The sequence below is a fragment of the Mastigoproctus giganteus genome, chromosome 3 (genome assembly GCF_048544385.1).
Source record: "Mastigoproctus giganteus isolate SK-2022 chromosome 3, ASM4854438v1, whole genome shotgun sequence".
Lineage (NCBI taxonomy): Eukaryota > Metazoa > Arthropoda > Arachnida > Uropygi > Thelyphonidae > Mastigoproctus > Mastigoproctus giganteus.
Genome location: NC_143577.1, coordinates 208,565,180 through 208,588,601, shown reverse-complemented (window position 1 = coordinate 208,588,601; position 23,422 = coordinate 208,565,180). Strand labels below are relative to the sequence as shown.

Here is a 23,422-nt window from a genome sequence, read left to right as displayed (position 1 = left end):
AGTGCCAACGTGTACAACTATATCACCTTTTGTGCCCTTAAAAGATGATATCCGCTCTACAACGTCATCAACCCTTGCCCCTGGCAGACATACCCTGGTCCTGTTCCACGTATCCTTTTTACAAAGCATGTTTCCTGTTTCCCTGACAATAGAGTCACCAACAACTACTAGTTCCTTTGGGACCAGCGCATTCTGCCTTGGGGGTTGCCGCTGTGTTGCGTGATGACCAAGTGCAAGCTTTGGCATTGGTGTGGGCAGCTGAGAGCTTGATGGGCCCCTCACTTGTAATCCTTCGAGGGCATCCACCCTGTCCTTCAAGCTCTCATATATGCCCATAACAATGCTGAGTTGTTGCCTGATTTCCTTACACTCCTTGCATCGCGCACATTCAAAGACAGTATGGCAGTATCATGTCCCATACCTGACTGCTCCGCAAACATCAAGCAAATAGTGCATCTTAAAAGGCTGTGATTCAGAGGGCAACTGCCCCCCCTCAGTTCTCCCCTGAGCCACAGCATTCCCATTAGCTTGAGCCTTTTGCTTTGCTGCTCTGGTTTGAGTCATGATTTCGATTTACTTTCAATAAAATTTCAATTTCAGTACAAAATTAAATCCTAAACTTGTATCCCAACACAGTTATAACGCTATATTTATGTTTCAGTAACAAGTGTTATCTATGAAATCTACGAGTGCTATCTACGAAATATTTATGTTTCAGTAACGATTGTTATCTACGAAATATTTATGTTCCAGTAACGAGTGTTATCTACGAAATCTACGAGTGTTATCTTCGAAATATTTCCGTTTCAGTAACAAGTGTTATCTACGAAATATTTACGTTTCAGTAACGAGTGTTATCTACGAAATATTTATGTTTCAGTAACGAGTGTTATCTACGAAATCTACGAAATATTTATGTTTCAGTAACGAGTGTTATCTACGAAATCCCTTTATATAACTTCCGTATCAAGTTATGTATTAATTATTTATTGTTACTAATTATTTATTTTACGTAACCTAAGTGGTTATATGTATAGTCAAAATTACAATTTAATTGCCAATGAAGTTCGACAAGATTAATAGATTTTACTGATTAATTTTCCCGTAACAATGGCGGCTATTTACGAACGGTAAACACCTGGATTTAATACCCTTTCCGATACTAAGTAATACCTACAAAATCTCTATCTAAGTTACTTTAAACTTAAGTACCGTAAATAGGAATATAAAGCTACTTTAGAAAATAAGTTAATATGTCAATTTAAACTAATAAAGCAGAAAATAAATCAGAAAAAACTTCTCTGTTTCAAGAGCAGCAGAAAGGCACATCCGCACCGGCAACTCTCGTCCTCAGACTCGTTCTCTATGGTTCAGTTTCCCTTCCACTTGCTCCAATCAGTTAGGGACAAATTGAAATCACTTGTAATAATACATTCACACTTGCTTGCCTATTTCATTTGCATGTAGAGGCTCTTTCCATAACTTCACAATCTTTTGGTCTGCAGATTACTCCCACTCTCATTATACCTTTGCTTCCAACTAACTCACACCAGATAGATTCTATATTAGCATGTGTAACTTCCGAATCTAGGAAAGCTTTTTGATAAGAAGCATGACTTCACTATCTCATTATCCCCAATTCTGAGTGGCACCATGTTTCTGTTAGCCCTAATATGTCAATGTTAGTTGCTCTAACCATGAGTTTGAATTCATTCGTTTTATTGACAGAATTCCTGACATTACTGTATACACAGTTAAGGCTAACTGTTCTTGTATATTTTACTACTCTGACACATCCCTTGAATTATTTAAGCTTTTTTTCCCTAGCATTAGGTTCCTACTCATTTGAAACTTCGCTACCTCAGAACATCTTTCCAGTATCAGTTGTTGTAGCAAAAAACAAGAACTCTTGAAATGAAATATCTACAAGCATTATTGATCCATATCATCATATAGATGATATGGATCAATTCCTTTCCTCCCTAACTAACAGTTTTTCTGAGCCCTTAAGGTGTTCTCAATGATACTGGAAAAAACTTTTGCAATGCTTTTGTTCAAATGTATCCTGTCTCCACAAAATAGATACAAGTGTAGGCTAAACTGATTAAAAATTTTCTCCAGAAGCCTTGCAGAGTCCCTCCAGTCTTGAGTTAATCCACAAGGCTTTGCACATAGTACCTCCTATCATGTTTGGGCAGAATTGTAGACACATATACATTGTAATCTGATTTTCAGCATTTTTCAGCATGATCCTGTATTTAAATCATCAGTTCATGTATGCTTAATATTATTACTCCCCACATAAGTAATAATGCTCTTCCCTCCTTCCCCTTTTAAAATCCGACAGTCTATTAGTGACATGATTAGTTAGTGCTCCTAGCAGACACACTGGTTCTAGTTTATTTATCTTTATTATAAAAAAAGTTAACCTGTTTCCCCTACAATGGAATTTCCCAATAGAACTAAATCTTTTAAACTAGAGCAGTACGCACCAATTATTTTGTTCTGGGTCCCAAATCGGCAGTACATCACTTGACAGGTTACTTGAATCTTGAGTCCCTGTTGTACACACCTTATACTGTATTGGGAATAAAGAAAAGCATTGTCATTTGAGCTATGATTATAATTGTAACAACTAGATCAACCTTTGAATAGCTGCCACAGGCTATGCAAGAGATGAACTAGTGATTCATATGAGAATTTACATGGGAATATTGTGATAATATTTTAAATGGTTATTAGAAGGAAAAGCACATTCACATACCAACTTGTTGGTACAACCATTAATAATTTCAGTTAACAATAACATATTGTTATAGCTTGATGCATCATTAAGTTTATAATTTTAGGATTGTCCAGATGAATGGGAGCTTTATTTATTGCTCTTATACAGAATGATTCAGGAGGAATAGTAAATATTTTGGGAGGTTATAGTATCGATTATTCTGAGTAAAAAAGTTCATATAAATATGTGTCCAATTCTCAATGGATACAGAGATACAGCTGTTTGAAACTGGTGTGCACAGCTCTCTGAATCAGATGTGACCAAGAAGCAGTTATAACCTGATGCTGTTTGGTGTTAGACATGTTCTTAAGAATGCCACACATCTTCGCACATGCTGAATATGCTGATATGGTGTTTGTCTATGGTTTTTGTAGTGGAAGTGCTACTGCTGCTTGTAGAGAATACCGTTGAAGGTTTCCTAACCACAGAATACCGGATTCAAGAGCGTTTACTAGTGTTTACACCAAACTGCGTTGAGACTGGTACTCATATTTCAGCTCTCATATTTCTTCTGAACGTGCATATGAACAAAATGTGGATGAAATAGAATATATTCTTCAGTCGGTAGAACGTAGTCCTACTGTTAGCACATGAAGAATTTCTACATGTATTGGTGTTCCACAGACAAGTATGGCGAACATTACATGAGCATGTCTTGTATCCATTTCACATACCGGGGGTGCAACACCTTCAACCAGGAGACGATGCCCAGCGATTGGAATTTTGTCGGTGGGTAAATGCTAATCGCCGATTAATTCCATTAATACTGTTCAGTGATGAAGCTACATTCACCCATGACGGTATTAACAATGCCCGTAACTCTCATAGGTGATCAGACAAAAATCCACATGCCACTGTAGAAACAAATTTTCAGCGTCGCTTCTCTGTAAACATGTGGTGCAGTATCATTGACAATCAGTTTATTAGGCCTGTTGTGTTACAAAATCATTTTAAAGGGCCCATTTACTTAGAATTTCTGCAAAATGAACTTCCACTACTATTGGAGGATGTTCTCCTGGTTACAAGGATTGGTGTGTACTTTCAGCATGATGGAGCATCTGCACATTATACCCCTCTGGTGATCCAATATCTAAATCGAATTTTCCCTGAATGATGGATTGACTGAAGTGGTCCCATTCATTGGCCACCAAGGTCTCCATACCTCACTCTTTTAGATTTTTGTTTGTGGGTTGGATGAAAAGCAAGCTTTTCTTTGTACAAAGTGTACAAAGAAAAGGTGAATACAAGAGATGAATTGCTCACTTGCATTTTGGATACTGCTGCTCTCATAAAGGAATGCCAAGATGACCTCAGAAGAACAACACGTCATATTACCACAAGAGTTGCACAGTTCCTTGAACTGTGCAACTCTTGTGGTATATAAAATTTATCAATTATTTGTGTTTTGTATCATTAAAAAAAGTCAATAAATACAAATAATAAGTCATTTATTGTCATAATGGCTTTGTGCATGCCAGTTTGAAACAGCTGTATCTCCATATTCATCGAGAATTGAACACATGTTTATATGAACTTTTTTACTCTGAATAATCGATACTATAACCTCCCAAAATATTTACTATTCCTCCTGAATCACCCTGTATATGTACCAAATTTATTATGTTAATGTTAGGTTAATCTAATAATTGTTATGTTAATCTAACATGGATTGTTTAATTTTTGTCTTATAAATTTTTCTTCAGTTATAAATTCAGATGATAACTGATACTGTCTAAAGACTAAAGCTATATTATCATTTCTTTGTGTACAGAAAAGCAAGATCGATTCGAAATTTTCAAACAAAATTTGAAAAAGATAAAGCTGCTGAATGATAATGAGCAAGGTTCAGCTAGGTATGGTGTTACAAAATTTGCAGACTTAACAGGTAACTTTCTTGTTTATTTTTTAATGAATGTAATATGGATAATAAATTTTTGTTATGATATACTGAAGTTGATAACTTATTCTTCCATCTTTTCAAATGTGTTCCATTATATTTTCAGCACGTTTAAAATATAAGAAATATCTGTTATCTTTGACAGTTACATATATTTTACAAGAGTTGTAAGATACTAATTTTCCCCTGCTGAATTTAACCAAGAAAATTCTACCTTATGATTAGAGTATTCTCTTTCAGTGAATTAATATTTAAAAATGTGAAAAAAAAAGTAGATAATGTTTATTAAATGAAACTTCTGAATTAGGCACTCGTGGTTGAGCTGGTAACTAGTGATGGGTATAATCAGTTATTTCGACTATAGCAGATCATTTGATTATACTCATATCATTTGAATGATTCCTTTGATTATGAAAAATCATTAAATTATTTTGTTGAAATGATATAATTGAATTACATCATTTGAATTATGAAATAATTTGAATTAAATGAAATTATATTATTTCATTTAATTCAATATATTATATTATTTGAATATAATTTCAAAAGCCAACATGATTTTTACCTTCAAGAACTTAAATGCTGCTTTTAACAAATTTTTATGTGTAGATTTCGAAAATCACCATGATAGTTTCTCATCACATTACAGTTATTAAATACAAGTAGTTCTCGACTTTACGAGTTAATTCATTCCTAGCGTGCGCTTGTAAAGCGGGAATTTATTTCCCATAGACATAATGTTAAAAGTAGGGGTTATGTTATCAACAATGAAATTAGTGTATGTTTAAACAATGATTGATTTATCCAAAGAAATGAAAATGTAGCCTGTAAAATCAAGCAAATTATAAGAAATTATTTATGACTTACGAATGTTAAAGAATGTTTATTCTTCATCATCATCGACTAAATGCACACTCGTTGATCATTCATTATTGGCTTGGCACTCGGTTTGTTGCACAAGGAATCGTTTTCTTCAGAAATGCTTCAAGAGGCTTTTGTTTCTAAGATAATCTTCTCTTTTCTTTATAAATTTCAATAACATGCATAAGCATTTTTTTAACAAAACACACAAATGGCAACTATTGAAATGCAGTATTTACGAGTGTTTAACATTCATTTTTCACAATTAATGTTCATATTTTCAATTTTGTTGATACTTGATACTTGGAAAAAAAAAAAAACTCATAAACCTGGGAACTCGTAAAGCGAGAACTGATTGTATAGAGGCAGGTATATTTTACCAAAATATGCCAATTTTGCATAATCTAGCCATTAATCTATGGCATACTGATTTATTTTAAGAGATATAAGCTAATTCTCTTAATTTTAGCAATTGATTCTAGTCTCGGTTTTCTTGTGATAAACTTAGTAAATTAATAAGAGGAGTTTACCTCAATATAGTACGTGGAACACTTCCGAATGATACCCTCCAGAAAGTTGTCGTTTTTTTGTTTTTTCCGTTTTAATTTCTGGAGGGTATCATTCGGAAGTGTTCCACGTACTATATTGAGGTAAACTCCTCTTATTAATTTACTAATATTATTATCAACGTAGAACATATTGAGTATTACAGCTCTGTTTCATACTATCTAATTAATTTTCAAACTCTTATTGACTATTTCATTCACTTCCTGTCTCTCCAGTAGTATACAATCGATACACACAATTATGGGAGATTTTTTGAATGGCTTGGTACAAAATTACATTAAATCTACACTAAGGTACTCGGCCCAAAATTACCATATTTCTTTCCTAAAATATTGCCTTCAAAACAACATTGTTCCGAAGTTTGCCAGGGTGAATTTAAATCAAAAAATTTCAGGCATAAAACAACTATCACTGGCGACATCACGTAATATTGTTAAGCTTGCCTTAAAATCTCGATATTCGGATAAACAAAAATACCTTTCCCAGGTTAGGAAGCTTCGCGATAAATTAAAAAATTACCTACATCCGAACGATTGGTCTGTATTGAAGACCTCCATAGATTTGCGACGGGAAGCTCAAGCCTCAGAAATAAAAAACAGACACGTTAATAAGTTGCAAACATTATTGAATAGTTCAAGACACGTTTATGCGAATTCTAACACATTGTCGCAAGCTTGCGACCAAGTTCACACGAGTTGGGTGACATCCCCCCCCACAGACACATAACGCACTACCACAGAATATGTCGGCTAGTTCACGAACACCCCCTCACCCTGTATCCAACGAACCGACACATCAACAGGTTACAAATCTTTCCTCATGTACACTATCGCAGGACCAGATTTCACTTTTATCCAAAGGATTAAATTATAATTTACCACCTCGAAAGCTGCCAAAAAAACAATGCGTAATTGATATTGAATTTGGACTTTGTAATGTTCCACAAAAAGATGTATTTATTCAACAAGTTAACCAAGTAGTGAATAACATAAAAGGAACGCGACTTCCTAAATTGAATACACATGACAGTTCAGCTTTACGAGAACTTCGAGAAAATAAGGACATTATTATACAGAGGGCAGATAAAGGAGATACAGTGGTAATACTAAATAAACATGATTATATTAATAAGTTAGATTCAGTTGTGTCTGATACCTCCACTTATCGTGAAGTGGACCCGGCACTGTTTACCAATTTGGTAAATCAATACAATAAAACGTTAACCACATACCGTAAGAACGACTACATTACTATGGTTCAGTTGAAGGAATTGAAGTCCAGAACATACAATATTCCTGCACTTTTTGGTCAGGTAAAATTACACAAGCCTGGATTTCCGATTCGACCTATTGTTTCCTATAAAACCTTTTAGACAGGTTATACAATTTGGGATTAAGAATTACGATACATTATTTAATAATCTTAAAGACTGTAGACTCGGCGACAATGACAATTTATTCTCATTAGATGTTACCTCATTATATACGAATGTAAACGTTGAATACACATTAGATATTATTTGGGATATGTTAAATAAAAACTCGACACCAATTAATTATACGAAGCTGCCTATTAAGGAAATTTTTCACTTAATTAAACTATTAGTTGAGGCTAACTACATCACCTTTCGAGACAAGGTGTACAAACAAATTTTTGGATTACCAATGGGTTTGAGCCTGAGTGGCTTAATGTCAGAGATCTATCTCTCAACGATTGAGCAGATACATTTGACACCTTTTCGTCCCCGTATCACATACTATGGGAGGTATTTAGACGATGTTCTAGTTATTACCAATAGTAGTACTATCCAAGACATTTTACATTCGTTTAATAATATTCATTCTAGACTCAAATTTACATTGGAAAGGGAAGATACGGATACTAAGTCATTAAACTTTCTAAATTTCACGCTTACCCGGGACTCGAACAAAATACAATTTTGCGTCTATCGAAAACCCACAAACACCGGTATGCTTCTACATTATAATAGCTACCACCCGTTCACCTACAAAAGATCGATTATCTTTAATCAATTTCTAAATGCCTATAAATATTCAACGACGGATTCTGCTTTGGACTCAGAAATACAAATATTAACTAGCAGATTCTTGAACAGGGGTTATCCCATTAACACAATAAATTAAATTAGGGTACAAGCTAAGGATAGGATACAAAATACTACACCAATCAACAATGGTAATATCAAAAAATACTTTATTTCGGTCCCATATGTTGAACAGTGGCACAAACAGCTTAACAGATTCTTTAAAGATACCGAATTTAAAATTATAGCTAGGCCTATACGGAAGTTACACACTATACTGAACAATCGCTCGGTTCTTTCCGCGTTCGCAACACAAATTAATGATCTAGTATACAACATTTCTTGCAGTGATTGCGACTCGTCTTACCAAGGTTCGACGCGGTTTTCTCTTAATATTCGTGTAAATCAACACGAAGCCTCAGTTCGTGCTTCTCGTTCAGCAGCGTCAGAATTAGCCTTTCATGCCATTAACGAAAAACATACTTTTTTATTTAACGAGGCCAAAATACTTAACGTTCAACGTAATTATACGCGACTATTAATTGCAGAAACCGTTGAAATTAAATTACACGAGAATTCTGTTAATGTTCGACGGCCATATTTGATCTCCGATGCGTGGACCTTTACGCGCATGCGCGAAGACATATAATCACTATTTAAGTTGCAGGTTTCACCTGATTCGGTAATTTTCATTCCTGTGATCACGACAGTTGGTCGAAAAGCATTGTCAGCTTCAGGAAGGAAAATCGTTTTGAATATTTTCATTAGATTTTTTTAATTGCGTTAATTTGAATTTTAATTGTTTTAAATTGATTTTGAATTGTGTTAAATTGATTATTTAATTATTTATATTTTACTTTAATTATTTATATTTTACTTTAATGTACTGGTAAGTTGTCGATTTTTTTCGTTTTTTCCGTTTTAATTTCTGGAGGGTATCATTCGGAAGTGTTCCACGTACTATATTGAGGTAAACTCCTCTTATTAATTTACTAATATTATTATCAACGTAGAACATATTGAGTATTACAGCTCTGTTTCATACTATCTTGTGATAAACGTAATCAGACTTATGGATATTAGGTTCTGATTCTGATACAACAATTTACAATTTGAAGAGAGCACACTTAGCATTTTTGGTGAGGATTTTTGTAGTCCATGCCAAGGTTTTCCAAGTATTAACTGATTGCGACATGCTCTCAGGGTTGTATGACAAATATATCTGTATGACATATATATCTCGTATGTCTAAAAAAAAAAGCAAACAGGCTATAATATATCCAAATTTACCTTCTGCAATTTGGCCTGTTCCAAACAAGCACGATTTGCCAGTACCAGTGCCCCCCAAAACTTGAAATAACAGTAGTGGAGAAAATAATAGTGATCAAGTTCAAGTTGAGGATTCCCCGGAAGCCTCCACTTCACAAGATGTAGACTACCAGCCAGTAAGTTTAGGTAGTGAGGTATATTTAATTAAACAAGATGAGCTGAATGATTTGGTTCAAGACTTATGAGTCTTTTTCACAACATGGCTGAGTTAGTCATTCTGAGACAAGGATAGCATAGTTTTTTCACATGGAAATTCCGGTTTTTCGCTCAGCCTACAGCAAATCGACCACAGAACACATGAAATTTATAGATATAATATACAGGGTGTCTCAAAACTATTGGTACAAATGTTTAGGGGAGGTAGGTAACATCTAAAGGAATGTGAATCGCATAGGAACCCATAACTGGAAACGTCACCGTAAGTCGGTACCCGGTGCTGTTCATCGGTTCGCGAGAGGGCAAATTTATGGTTTACTCATTAAAGCAGTAGTCGCTGCACGAAGAGCATGCATCGATATACGAACTGTGAGCTGGCAGACATGCACCTAGTGTATGGATTAGCAGAGGACCCACATGGTGTGTGCCCCCATGCGGCACAACATCACTTCGCAATAAATGTGTGGGCAGGTATGGTCGGTGACTGCTTAGTCAGCCCATACCTGTTACCATCCCGCATGAACTTCGCTAAATATCGGATCTTTCTTGAACAAGTTCTACCAGGGTTACGTGACGACGTTCCAGCAAATTTGAGACGCAACATTTGGTCTCAACATGATGGGGCACCTGCCCATTATGGAAGGTATGTTCGTGACCATTTGAACAGGCGTTTTGGGCATCGATGGATTGGCCGTGGTGGACCCGTTGCCTGGCCCCCACGTTCACTTGATTTATCGAGCCTTGATTTCTTTCTGTGGGGGGCCCTCAAATCTGTCGTGTATGAATCACCTGTGGAGATGGAAATGGATCTCGTGGTGAGACTCGTCTGCCCTGCTGCTACTGTCAAAGAAACTCCAGGTGTGTTCAACCGTGTCCGGCAATCCATGCTGCGTCGGTGTCACGCATGCATTGCGTCTCATGGTGGAACCTTCGAACATTTGTTGTAACATCATGAAATGCATCCATCTCGTACTCCATTGTTAATATTATGTCAAATAAATATTTGCCAATAATTACTGTCTTGTGTCATTTCTGCTTCTTGTGCCTCTGCTACTACTTTCCCGTGACGTTTCCGGTTATAGGTTCCTATGCAATTCACATTCCTTTAGATGTTACCTACCTCCTCTAAATGTTTGTACCAATATTTTTGAGACACCCTGTATATGTTGCAATATGGCCTAGGTTGCTAATGTGGTTAAGACCCCACAACAGCCAACCAATAAAAAATGTATACACATTTTATTTGCTCATATTACTAACTTAGCATGCATACTGTAAATTATTTGTCTTGCTTGGGCCAGTCATTATCTTTGATCAGTATGTATGGTATCTTATTTCCTGTGAGTTTGGTTATATATCAGAACATTTGTTCATGAACATTAGATATTATTGCTGAGGCACATTACAGTCAAATCGTACCAACTTCAAATGTAGGAACCGGAAAATATGAACGTAAAATTAAGTGGATTTTATCTTTTGAAAGTTGAAAGTTCAGATTTACTCTGTGAGTACTACAAAATTAATGTGTTCACGCAAAATATGGCATGCGAATATACACTGCTCTACCATTAATATCTGGATACTCCTCCATTGATGGTCACATCCTACTCAAGCATGGTGGGTCAGACACAACTTTTTTTTTTTTTTTTTTTTTGTTAGTTGTTGGCGCATCAGCTTCTATGGCCATATTGCACCTTCCAAAGTTTTTGCATTTTACTGTGATCCAAGCCCGAGGCGGGAATCGAACCCGCGACCTTTGCCAGGCAGGCACTTTACCTAGCTGGCTAGCCCGGTCGGCAGACACAACTATAAAGGTGCCTCCGTAGCCAGGTGGGAAGGAGCAGCAGTGCGTAGCACATGCTTCTTGATTAGACCGGGGTTCGAGCCCATCACAACCAAATACGGAGGATGTGGAAAAGTCAGGAAATGATCACCTGCATATCCCGGAGCAATATGGCCTTAGTTGCTAATGCTCCTAAAAACCAAATAACTAACTAACTAACTAACAACTATAAATATGCTCATAGACCTTCCAGGAGACAGTAGTGTGATTGTGAATGCAAGATGCCATGATCACAGGAATTAACAGACTTCAGTGTGGAATGATAATAGGGTGCCACATAAGCATTTGGTCTGTACGTGACATTTCAGTGGCACTGAATGAAGATCACTAGATCAATGATTGGTGAGGTGATCTGCAAAAAAATGGAAGTTGTCTGTTGCTGAAATCATCACAAAATGACCCTGAAAACTTCTGAAACAGACATAATGTAACAAGAGAGCCCTGCAAAGAATTGTCTTCTCGGAATGCGGGTCCATGTTGTTGCAGCACATGCAGTTCCCTCAGTGAAATGATTGGGACATATGCCAGCACCATTACAGTGCACAAGATGTTGTGTGATATCGATTACCAGGTCATGCAGCCATCCACAAGCTACTAATACCAGATGCTGTCTAGCTTGGTGCAAGGCACACCATTCTTGGACTATAGACCAATAGAAAACTGTGCTTTGGAATGACAAGTCATGGTACATGGTCTACCATCTTATGGTTGTGCCTGGGTGTGTCAGATGCCTGGACTGTATTGACCCAAGAGTGAAGTTTGGCAGCAGCAGCTGGGGCTGTTTTCTGTGGTTTGGCCTGGGATCATTGGTTGATTTGGACAAAACCATGAATGCTGGGGTCTGTCTACATGTCTTGGACAATAATGCTAACATACATTGTAACATGCTGCCACAATGTATGCTAACATACATTGTGGCAGCATGTTAAGGAAGGCCTATACCTCTATCAGCAGGACAACTCTCCATGTCATACTGCTCATGCTACGAGAATGTGAGCATCGAAAAGTTGGACTAGCCAACCTAGACTCTGATCGCAATCCTATAGCGAATTCCTAGGAAATAGAGCTGAACTGGTTGCTGCTTTAAAGGCCAAAAGGCGAAAAATATTGGAGACCATAAAAAAAAATTGGTGGAAAGTCTCCCATGGAGACTAGAGTCAGTCATAAAGGCTAATTGTTTTAGCACATGATATTAGTTTTCCTGTTGTTTGTAGATATGTTATTTATAGTTATACAGGTGTCTGGATATTAATGGTAGAGCAGTTTATAAAGCTGTATTTTCCTACTTAAGACGTGCCATCAACTTTTACTGTGATATCAAGTCAGCAAGGTTTTACTATATTCAAATAGAAGGAAGAATAAAAATTAAACTAATTACATTATGTATCAGTATGTAATGTTAAATTGTATCAGTAATATTTTCTAATTCAAAATAAGGTAATTCAGGTGTTTCTCTGACATTTCGTATTTTAGAGGAAGAATTCAAGAAACATCTTGGGTTCAGGCCAGACCTTGCTCAAGCAGGAGATGAATTACCTTTAGCTGTAATTCCTGAAGGTTCCATCCCTGAATCTTTTGACTGGAGAGATCATAATGCAGTTACTGAAGTGAAAGATCAAGTAAGTAGGCAATCTCCTAAAACAATGAAAACTGGTTGGAGTTTAACAAATTTAAGTAAAAAAACTGTGCTGTTTCTAATTTGAAAGTTTGTCGCATAATGAATGGCATAATTAAGTATCAGATATTTGAAGGTAATTTTTTAAGAATTTTCAAATAAAAATTTATAAAGATTACTGCATTACATGTTTAATATATTTTTCAAAAATAATAATGTTTAATATTATGAAGTACATTTAGTTATACAGAAAACAATCAGTTTTTATAATAAAAGTTATGAAAGTTAGGAGAGACAAGGCAATTTTATATTATAGACTAAATAATCAAAAAATCAGAACTTGTTAGTAATTTTGTGTATCTAGGACCAGTCTTTAATGAAGGTGTAAAATAAGATGTGAAAATAAGCAATAGAATAAGCACAACAAGAAGTGAAACCAATTAAAATCAATTAAACAAATTCATTTGGGCTAAAGGGAATTAGCCAAAAGACAAAAATGAGCTGTTTAACAGTTTAAGCCTATTTTATCCTATGGAGCTTAGAGCTAAGTAAGGAGAATTCATACATATATATACATATTTATATTTATTCATACATGTATGAATAAATATAAATTCATTTTATTGCTCAAAAAAACTAAAATTAGACTACATTCTATTCTAGTACACTTGTATAGAGGAGCTTACAAATAAAAGTTACGCACTGCACAAGCATATGACAATTATATGACACAAGATTATCCAAAAAATGGGGGGAGGGGACAACAGTCACCATAACCAAACCAAGTTAGAGACCAGTCCAATGACATCCAGTGCTATATTCAACAGGACACAATTCAACACATTGACCAACACGTAGTGTCAACTGATCAGCACATGTCACAGAGCTAAGCAATCATTTTCTTTTAAAGAAAACACCTCTGCATGGGTGGCACTTATTCCTAGATAATAATGACCACAATACAGGATTCCCTACACAGCAATTGGCTAAAAAGTTTTCCATTGAATAAAATTCCGTGGACTCATAAAATCATCAATATTGGTCAGAAGATTAAGTGCAGCCTTAGAAAGTTCCACACTGATGGAAAAGTAGACAGCCACCTCATAATCCAGTATTCCAAGCTAAAAGGTAGATGACAACAAAGATAATTCTACAAATAAAATCTCTGAACAGACATGGCTAAAACTTGTAAATCATTAAAAACTAAGCTCACAACACATACAGAAAAAAATACCTTTCTCAAATCCTATGATGACATGTAGATGACATACTAAAACTTCTTACACAAGGCACTAAAATCATCATCTGTCAGCTGAGACTCTGAGCAAGCAATAGCATCTTAATTTTCATTAGACAATAAATCCACTAAAGCAGGAATCTTATTCTTTGCACTTTGTATATTTTGATAAAAAAAACAAAAAAACCTGACATTTACCTCTCAACAACAATGAATTTATATGCACAACATCTGCCTACCTCTACAGTAAAGCCCACACTGACATGCAAAACTAGTTCCTTGTTTTCCTCAGTTATATACCTCTGCATAGGCAAAACTTCAACCTATGGATAATTTCCAGTTTCAATAGACAAGGCACCTGAAACCATGATATGAAAGCAGCCTTTAAATAGATAATCATGGTTCCATACTCTACTAACAACACACAGAATTGCATACCTTGATGAAACTGATACAAAAATGTGACAGACATACCAAATTATTTGCCTTCTGTACTTGTGCTCTATATAAAAATAATGAGTTTTAAGAAAAATTAATATTAGTAAAATAATAAGAGGAGTATACCTCAATATAGTGCGTAGAACCCTGCCGTATGATACCCTCCAGAAATTAAAACGGAAAAAACGAAAAAATCGGCAAACTTACCGGTACATTAGAGTAAAAAATAAAAAATTAAATAATCAATTTAACACAATACAAATCAATTTAAAACAATTAAAAACAATTAAAAATCAAATTAACGCAATTAAAAGAATCAAACGAAAATATTGAGTAGCACAGCTCTGATTCATACTATCTAAGAAAAATTAATGGAAGCAACAGCAAGACCATGTTACAAATTAAGAAATTAGAAAAAAAATTGGGGTGACAAATATCCAATCAAAAATAAGTGAAGCAAACAAGATGGTATTGGCTCGTAGAATGGAATGGGAGAAGGGTAGATTAGCAAAACAAATTTCTCAAGCAAAAATGAATGGTGATCAACCCCCAAGGCAAACAAAGAGGATAGATTAATAGTACAAAGCAAGCAAGCATTAGGTGAAAGAGGGAGGGCTTGCCCTAGCTAGGACTAAAAATATAATAGGAAATAGCATAGCATAGAAGAAAATAGTGACTGGAAGGCTGGTGGTCAGGTGGACCCATTTGTACTACTTTAATGGCCTCTGCACTCATTTGGTATAACAGATTAGGATGTAATAATGATGCATTTAATTAACAGAATATCTCAAACATTCCTGACAGATTAGGATCATCAATAATTCATAAATAACAAATGCTATGTACATGTCAAATGTCCATATAAATAGCTGAGCCTTAAAATTCTTTTTCACATTATTTTTATTTGTGTCCTTAGTGTATATAGTTTAGTTATACAGTGCTAGTTTTTCAACCCACAACATGTAAATTTTCAGCAAGCACACACTTGTACAGGCATAATATATAATAAAAAGATCACAAATAATACAATAGGAGGCGGTGCAATATGACTAACATATTCAGTGTTGCAGTAAAATTCCCATCCAGCCAGCCAACTGACCAACTAAGCAGTAGACTGGAGTTAGGGTTGGGAGCCAGTGACTGGTCAGGATTGACTAAAGTGATAATACAGTTATGCAGTTTGTGAGTTTTCATTATGTTATTTTTGTATCGTTATTACTTCTGTGATATACAGAACAGCTTTGTGGTTACCAAGTTTATAGTCAATTTTAAGAAAGGAAGAAGAAGAAATGTGATTACTTTGTTCAGAGAGGTTAAAATACTGGATTAAAACTTTTTTTTTTTCTCACCAATTTTTCTTTGTGTGTGTGTGTGTGTACACACATAGCAATTATACAAATATTATCTTGCTATTCTTAAAGACAAAATATTTGCATTTCTTTTAGGGTGAATGTGGATCATGTTGGGCTTTCTCTACAACTGGAAATATTGAAGGACAGTGGGCATTAAAAAAAAAGAAGCTTATTTCATTGTCTGAGCAAGGTATTTAGAATTTATATTGTATTTGTAGTATATTCTTACCTGCCAACTTGTCCAGCCTTCTCAGAAGGTGTCAGGAAATTGTGTATTTTAGAGTTTTATGGGAAGTTTACTTTTTTTTTGCCCTAGATTTCAGTCATTTATATTAGTAATATTAGCCAAATGATGTACTATCCAAAAAAATTATTTATTAATTTATTAAATAATAGTAATAAATAAATAATAAAATGAAGTAAAATACCTATTTGAGTTCCTCCTCATTTAGTTACCTATGTACCTATCAGCTTGACTTTTCAATTTCCCCAAGTTCTTAGCCTCAACAACCCATGGAAGGCAGCTCTAAACCTCTTTCCCCATAATTTTAATTTATGGCCAATCGTTCTGGAATCATTTATAACAGTGAGAATTTTGCTCTGCATTCATTTTACATTCTCCTCTCAATGTCTACAAGATTTGTAGTCCACATGTTCAAATTCTCTGCTGATACGGATGCCCTTTGGGACCTTGTCTTTTTTTTAGGTGTGGTCTTATACTTAAACACAGTATTTCAAATGCAGCCTTGTAGTTGCCTTATACAGTGGCATTATAACCTCTTAAATGTTCAATAAATAATTGATAGGACACCTTGCATCCTTTCTTGCTACCTGTCAACATTTGCCCAGAGAACTTCATTTCTGTCTGTTGTAACTCCCAAATCCCTTTCTTCCTCTACTGTTTTTAGTTCAGTCCCATCAAGTGTATAAGTTTAGCATTAGCATTAGCATTAGTAGAGGCATTTGACGCAAGAAAGCAAGCTTATGCAGCATCAGCCAAAACAAAAAAAAAAAAAATAAATAAATAAAAAATAACCACTTCCACTTCACCCCTCTGTTCGTTCGAAATACCTGTCCAGCTGAGCCTTAAACTTATTTAGGCTATCAACTTCCACGACAACGGATGGAAGTCTATTCCACCAACCAACCACCTGCTGGCTAAAGGTAAATTTCCTCACGTCTATCCTACATCTGTCTTTTCTCAATTTGAATTTATGCCCTCTCAGGTGATTATTCTGAGCAAGAGGAAGAATCCCATCAGCATTGAGCATGCTCAAACCATTCAAGGCTTTATACACCTGTATCAGATCACCTCGCCGGTGCCTAGTCTCCAGACACTGTAATTTGCAAAACTTAAGCCTTTCTTCGTAAGAGCACCCCTTTGTTCCATTCACTAATCTTGTTGCCCTTCTCTGTACTCGTTCCAGCATCTCTACATCCTTCTTGAAATGAGGCCTCCAGACCTGTATACAGTACTCTAGGTGTGGTCTGACCATTGCCTTATACAAGGGAATAATCACCTCCTTATCCCTGCTAGAAAAATTCCTATATATCATCGACAATACACCATGAGCTACTCTTGCAGACCGTCTGCACTGCTCAGAAAACTCTGTCAGTGTAGTACCACAGAGTTGATACGTTGCTCTGGGGTTGCTGTTTCCCATATGTAGTACTTTACATTTGTCAATGTTAAACTTCATTAGCCACCTCTCAGCCCATCTGCTCAACCTTTCCAGATCCTGTTGCAGTAGCATAGTGTCAGTAGTGTCTTTGACAACCCAAGCCAACCTTTGTATCGTCTGCAAACTTGGACATTAAGCTTGATATACCATCATCAATATCATTTATAAATACAGAAAACAATAATGGGCCCAATACTGAACCCTGAGGGACTCCACTAATAACATTAGTCCACGATGAGCAGTGTCCATTGATTACCACTCTCTGTCTTCTCCCCCCTCAACTACCCCTTTATCCATAGCAGCAATTTGCCTCCAATGCCACACTGCTCCAATTTGTGCAGCAGTCTTCCATGTATGGTGCCTCCGTAGCCAGGTGGGAAGGAACAGCAGTGCGTAGCACACGCTTCTTGATTAGACCGGGGTTCGAGCCCGTCACCACCAAATACGGAGGATGCGGAAAGGTCAGGGAATGACCACCGCATATCCCGGAGCAATATGGCCTTAGTTGCTAATGCTCCTAAAAAAAAACCAAATAGCAGTCTTCCATGTGCAACAGTATCAAAAGCCTTTCTAAGATCCAAGTATATAATATCAAAGTTATTCCCTGCATCCAGTTCTTTTGTGACTGCATCATAGTATCCAATCAAATTGGTCAGGCAAGACTTCCCCTTAACAAAACCATGCTGTCTGAGCTATAACTGAAGTCTTGTCTAGATGATCCTGCAGTGCTTCTTTAACCGGTGCCTCCATTAATTTTCTAGGAACAGAAGTTAAACTAACAGGTCTATAATTACTTGTGTCGCCCTTCAATCCTCCTTTGTGAATTGGGGTTACATTTGCACATCTCCGGTCCATGGGTACTTCCCCTGAGTCCAAAGAAGCTCTCATAATTATGGCTAAGGGTTTGCTTACTTCCTTTGCTGCCTCCTTTAATATAACTGGATAGATCCCATCCACCCCAGGTGCCTTTCTTGTATTTATCTTCAACAATTTCTCCTCCACTTTACTCTCAGTTATTACAAGATTCTCTAGCTTACTGCCAGAGTTGGATACACCTCTGGCATTCCCCTCGCTGAATAACTCCTCATGTGTGAATGTCGATGCAAAATATTCATTCAGTTTGTTAGCTACCTGAGCAGGATCATCAACAGTTGATCCATTGATATCAAGTGGACCAATCTGATTCATCCCCTTCCTTCTAGAGTTTACATAAGTAAAGAACTCTTTGCTGTTTTTCTTTGCATCCCTTGAAGTTACTTTGGAGTTATTATTCCCACGTGTAAGACATGGGAATAGCAGCCATTTTGCTGCATTACAACACAGCTGCGACTTTTCTGACCATCCGTGATATTCACTCTAAGTCACCCTAAAAAAGCTCTGCTTGGAACTGATCATTAACTACACTACCAATCTTGACATTTTCTGCAAATTTTGACATCCCACCCTTTATTCCCTCTTCAATATCATTTCAAAAAATCAAAAATATTGGTCCTAGTACTGAACTTTGGGGGGGGGAACCCACTTCTTACATTAGCCCAATCTGAAGAGTAACTGTTAATCACAACACTCTGCCTTCTACTTTGTAGCTGCCCAGCAATGCATCTAGGGACTTTCCATGACTCCAACTTGTTTCATGGGGGTGGGGGGATAATAAAAGAATTTTGGAACATATAAATGAAGAAAATAATTTTAAAATATCTTTTATTGCATTTTGTAATGATGTGCATAATTTTCCCTTTGCATCGTGTGGCACTGGAATGTACTGGATCCCTTCTTCCGAATTAATAATAATTTGGAAGAAGGGATCCAGCACTTTTCAGTTCGATCTATATTCAAAGTTATTCAGATAGAGATTTCTAAAAGTTGTAAAGTACAGTCGAACTTCTCTATAACGAATTCTATAAATCCAGCGAAAAAATTCGTTATAGAGAAATTTCGTTATACAGAGAATATCTTTTTTATTAGAAATTGTTATTGGCGAAGGTAAAGAAAGCCTGCACGAGAACGACGAGAAACGTCGGATAACTTACGCGGAAAATTAGTTTGCCGATACGGCACTCTAGTGCTGCTCACTCGGTAAACAGACGGTAGGTGTTAACGGTCTGGAGCAAAGTCGAGAACGATATACTGATTGACAGGTAGGCGTGGCAAACGACGTGCTGATTGGTGCGCGAACACAACACACGATAACATCGGTACTTTGCTCCAGTCCGATAACACCTACCGTCTGTTTACCGAGTGAGCAGCGCTAGAGTGCCGTATCGGCAAACTAATTTACTGCGTAAGTTATCCGACGTTTGTCGTCGTTCTCGTGCAGGCTTTCTTTACCCAAGCCATTGTTATTTAATTAGAAAATGAAAATGAATCTACATTTATTTTTAATGTATTTTATTTCAAAAACACTTATTTAAATTACGCTTACACAATTTTCGCCAGTAAGTATCACAAATTAAAAAAAATCCGTAATTTTCGTTTGCACAGTACAATTAAAAAATTGTCTGATTCTCAAAGAAAACCTCACATTTGTTCAGAGCATTAAAAACATTATCAGGAACATTTTCACAAAACTGTAGACCCATACGAACCGTTATAAAAGCGTTAATCATTTCTTTACGGGTTGTTCTGATGTGTCTTCAGTGTCATCGTTAATTTCTTCGTGATCATGGTCGTGTCTAACACTGTTCAGCAGTATTTCATCTTCATTTGGATGTTCTGTTGTAGTCAGGTCTTGATCTACATAAACATAACTATCCAGTGTTATTTCATTTTCGATGTTTCCGGACGATTCTAATATTTTCCAAAAGTTTTTCAGTTGTGAAAGGGGCAGTTCATCTTGTTCATCCAGTTGATGTTCGACTTCTGCATTCAATGCAAATCCCGCTTTCGAAAAACAATTTTGAATAGTGTATTCAGTGACATCGTTTGTCCAAACTTTTGCCAGTTCAGAGATGCAATCTCTAAGGTTAATTGTAAATTCCAAGTTTCTATTTTCTGATAACGCATTGACAATCTTCATTATTATTCTCTTTCGATAATGAAATTTAAAATTTTTAATTATGCCTTGGTCCATTGGCTGGAGTTTCGACGTCACGTTTGGTGGTAAAAACAATAACTTCACACTTTTAAGTCTGGCAGGATGTGCTGGACAGTTGTCAATTACCAACACGATTTTCCTTTTTTCTTTTGTTATACGCTTGTCTAGTTTTAATATCCAGTCTTCAAAGATATCACTGGTCATCCATGCTTTTTTTATTAAAGGTGTAGTCAACTTCCAAAGATTTTGTGCCTCTAAAACATCTTGGGTTTTTTGATTTTCCGATTACTAAAAGTCTTAATTTTTCACTTCCTGTCATATTTGCTCAAACTAGCACAGTGATTCTTTCTTTGCTTTCCGCCAAAACATTTATCATCTTTAAAAGCAAGAGTTCTATTCGGTAAACATTTAAAGAATAAACCCATTTCGTCAGCATTAAAAACATCCTTAGGTTCATATTCTTCCAAAATCTTCTTTAAGGTATTGTTCCTCCAACTGTTGCAATCTTCTTCACTTACATTAACACTTTCTCCACAAATAACCTTTTCCACAATTCTGTGGCGCTTCTTAAATTTATCTAGCCATCCAGTGCTCGCATTAAATTCTGTATGTCCCAGGGACTGTGCAAATTTCAGAGCTTGTTGCTTAATTATTGGACCCGATATTGGTATATTCTTTTCACGTATCATTTGCACCCATTTTAGAACAGCTTTATCAACATCTTCGTATATACACAACTTAATTCGCTTCTTGTCTACTGCTCCTTCAATTGCATTTAAAATTGATTCTCGATTTTTTAAAATCGTAGATAAGCTGCTTGCAGGTATGCCATATTTCTCCGCAATATCTTTTTTCTTAAAACTCTGGTCAATATCATGAAGAATCTTTACTTTATCATTAATACTTAAACATTTTCTCTTCGACATTTTTTCCCCAAATGTAAAAATCACTGGACTGTAGCTCTTGCCGATACATACACCGCAAACTTCGCTGCGCTGGCCATGTAGTGAATTGTTAGTACAGGTACCGCCTACTCAATGACGTTTGCTTGCCAATTCAACAGTATCACGTGACTTTTCCTATCAATCACTTTGAAGAAATATACGACTTTCATTCATATATAAAATTTACGGTTAATGTATGCTGTATGTTACTTTTCAAAAAAAAAAAAAAAAAAATACCAGAGCATATAGCCTATGTGATTGATGACAGATTGTTCTAAAAGAACTAAATAAAAAAAAATTTTTTTTCATGAAAACCATCTACTAGGAGTCCAGTTAGATGAGAACGGACATATCATCTAATGATTGACAGGAAGGTCACGTGGTACGGTTGAGGTGAGAAGCGAATGTCACTCAGTAGGCGTTCGTTACTAAAAATCGACTATGGCATCATTCTATGTATTGCCGCCGCAGCACGCTAAAGGCTTACCGCAGCGAATTTCGTTTTCCCCTGAGCCAACATCAATTTACAAATCTATCCTATTTATTGTAAAGTTTATGACCACTTTTAAGAAAACCCATTTGGTTTTATAACTGTAACAAAAATGAAACAAAGACCTTCCTACGGGCGTCAATGACCACAAGTATTCACTAAAAGAATGATTAATTCCAGATGCTAATGCGTAATTTCGGAGGGAAGGAGGTCGTATATTTTTAAAAATTCGTTATAGAGAGACTAACACTTCGCTATATGGGGTTAATTTTACATGTAATTTCGTTTCAAGGTGCAATGTTTTGCGAAAAAATTCGTAATATAGAGAAATTCGTTAAATAGAAGTTCGTAATAGAGAAGTTCCACTGTATATGTATATATTGTGATCTCTCAATTAATGAGTCCATGAAATTAATTGGTTATATGAAAAAGATTGTAAACCAAAATGATCATTAATAGAGTATATGAAATATATGTTAATGTGTTAAAGGTTTAATTCATTCCAATACTATCAGAAGTTGAACTATTTTACAGAAAACCATACTTTATAATACCATATTGTACAATGCTAATATTAGCATTAGCATTAGTAGAGGCATTTGATGCAAGAAAGCAAGCTTATGCAGCATCAGCCAAAAAAAAAAAAAAAAAACCCACTGCCACTTCATCCCTCTGTTCGTTCAAAATACCTGTCCAGCTGAGCCTTAAACTTATTTAGGCTATCAACCTCCACCACAAGGGATGGAAGTCTGTTCCGCCAACCAACCAACCACCCACTGGCTAAAGGCAAATTTCCGCACGTCTATCCTACATCTGTCTTTCCTCAATTTGAATTTATGCCCTCTCAGGTGATTTTTCTGAGCTAGAGGAAGAATCCCATCAGCATTGAGCATGCTTAAACCATTCAAGGCTTTATACACCTCTATCAGATCACCTCGCTGGTGCCTAGTCTCCAGACACTGTAATTTGCAAAACTTAGCCTTTCTTCGTAAGAGCACCCCTTTGTTCCATTCACTAATCTTGTTGCCCTTCTCTGTACATCCTTCTATACATTACTCTGTACATTCTTCCAGCATCTCTACATCCTTCTTGAAATGAGGCCTCCAGACCTGTATACAGTACTCTAGGTGTGGCCTGACCATTGCCTT

General features: G+C 36.1%; 1 protein-coding gene across 1 annotated transcript in view; it reads left to right on the top strand.

The window, feature by feature from the left end:
- Positions 1-23,422, top strand: part of LOC150088640 (cathepsin L-like) — a 98,695-nt gene that overhangs the window by 39,307 nt on the left and 35,966 nt on the right. Inside the window, exons 5-7 of the mRNA XM_090369601.1 lie at positions 4,557-4,670; positions 12,956-13,101; positions 16,218-16,314. Coding sequence (XP_090225727.1) covers positions 4,557-4,670; positions 12,956-13,101; positions 16,218-16,314 — 357 coding nt within the window. The remainder of the gene's footprint in view (positions 1-4,556; positions 4,671-12,955; positions 13,102-16,217; positions 16,315-23,422) is intronic.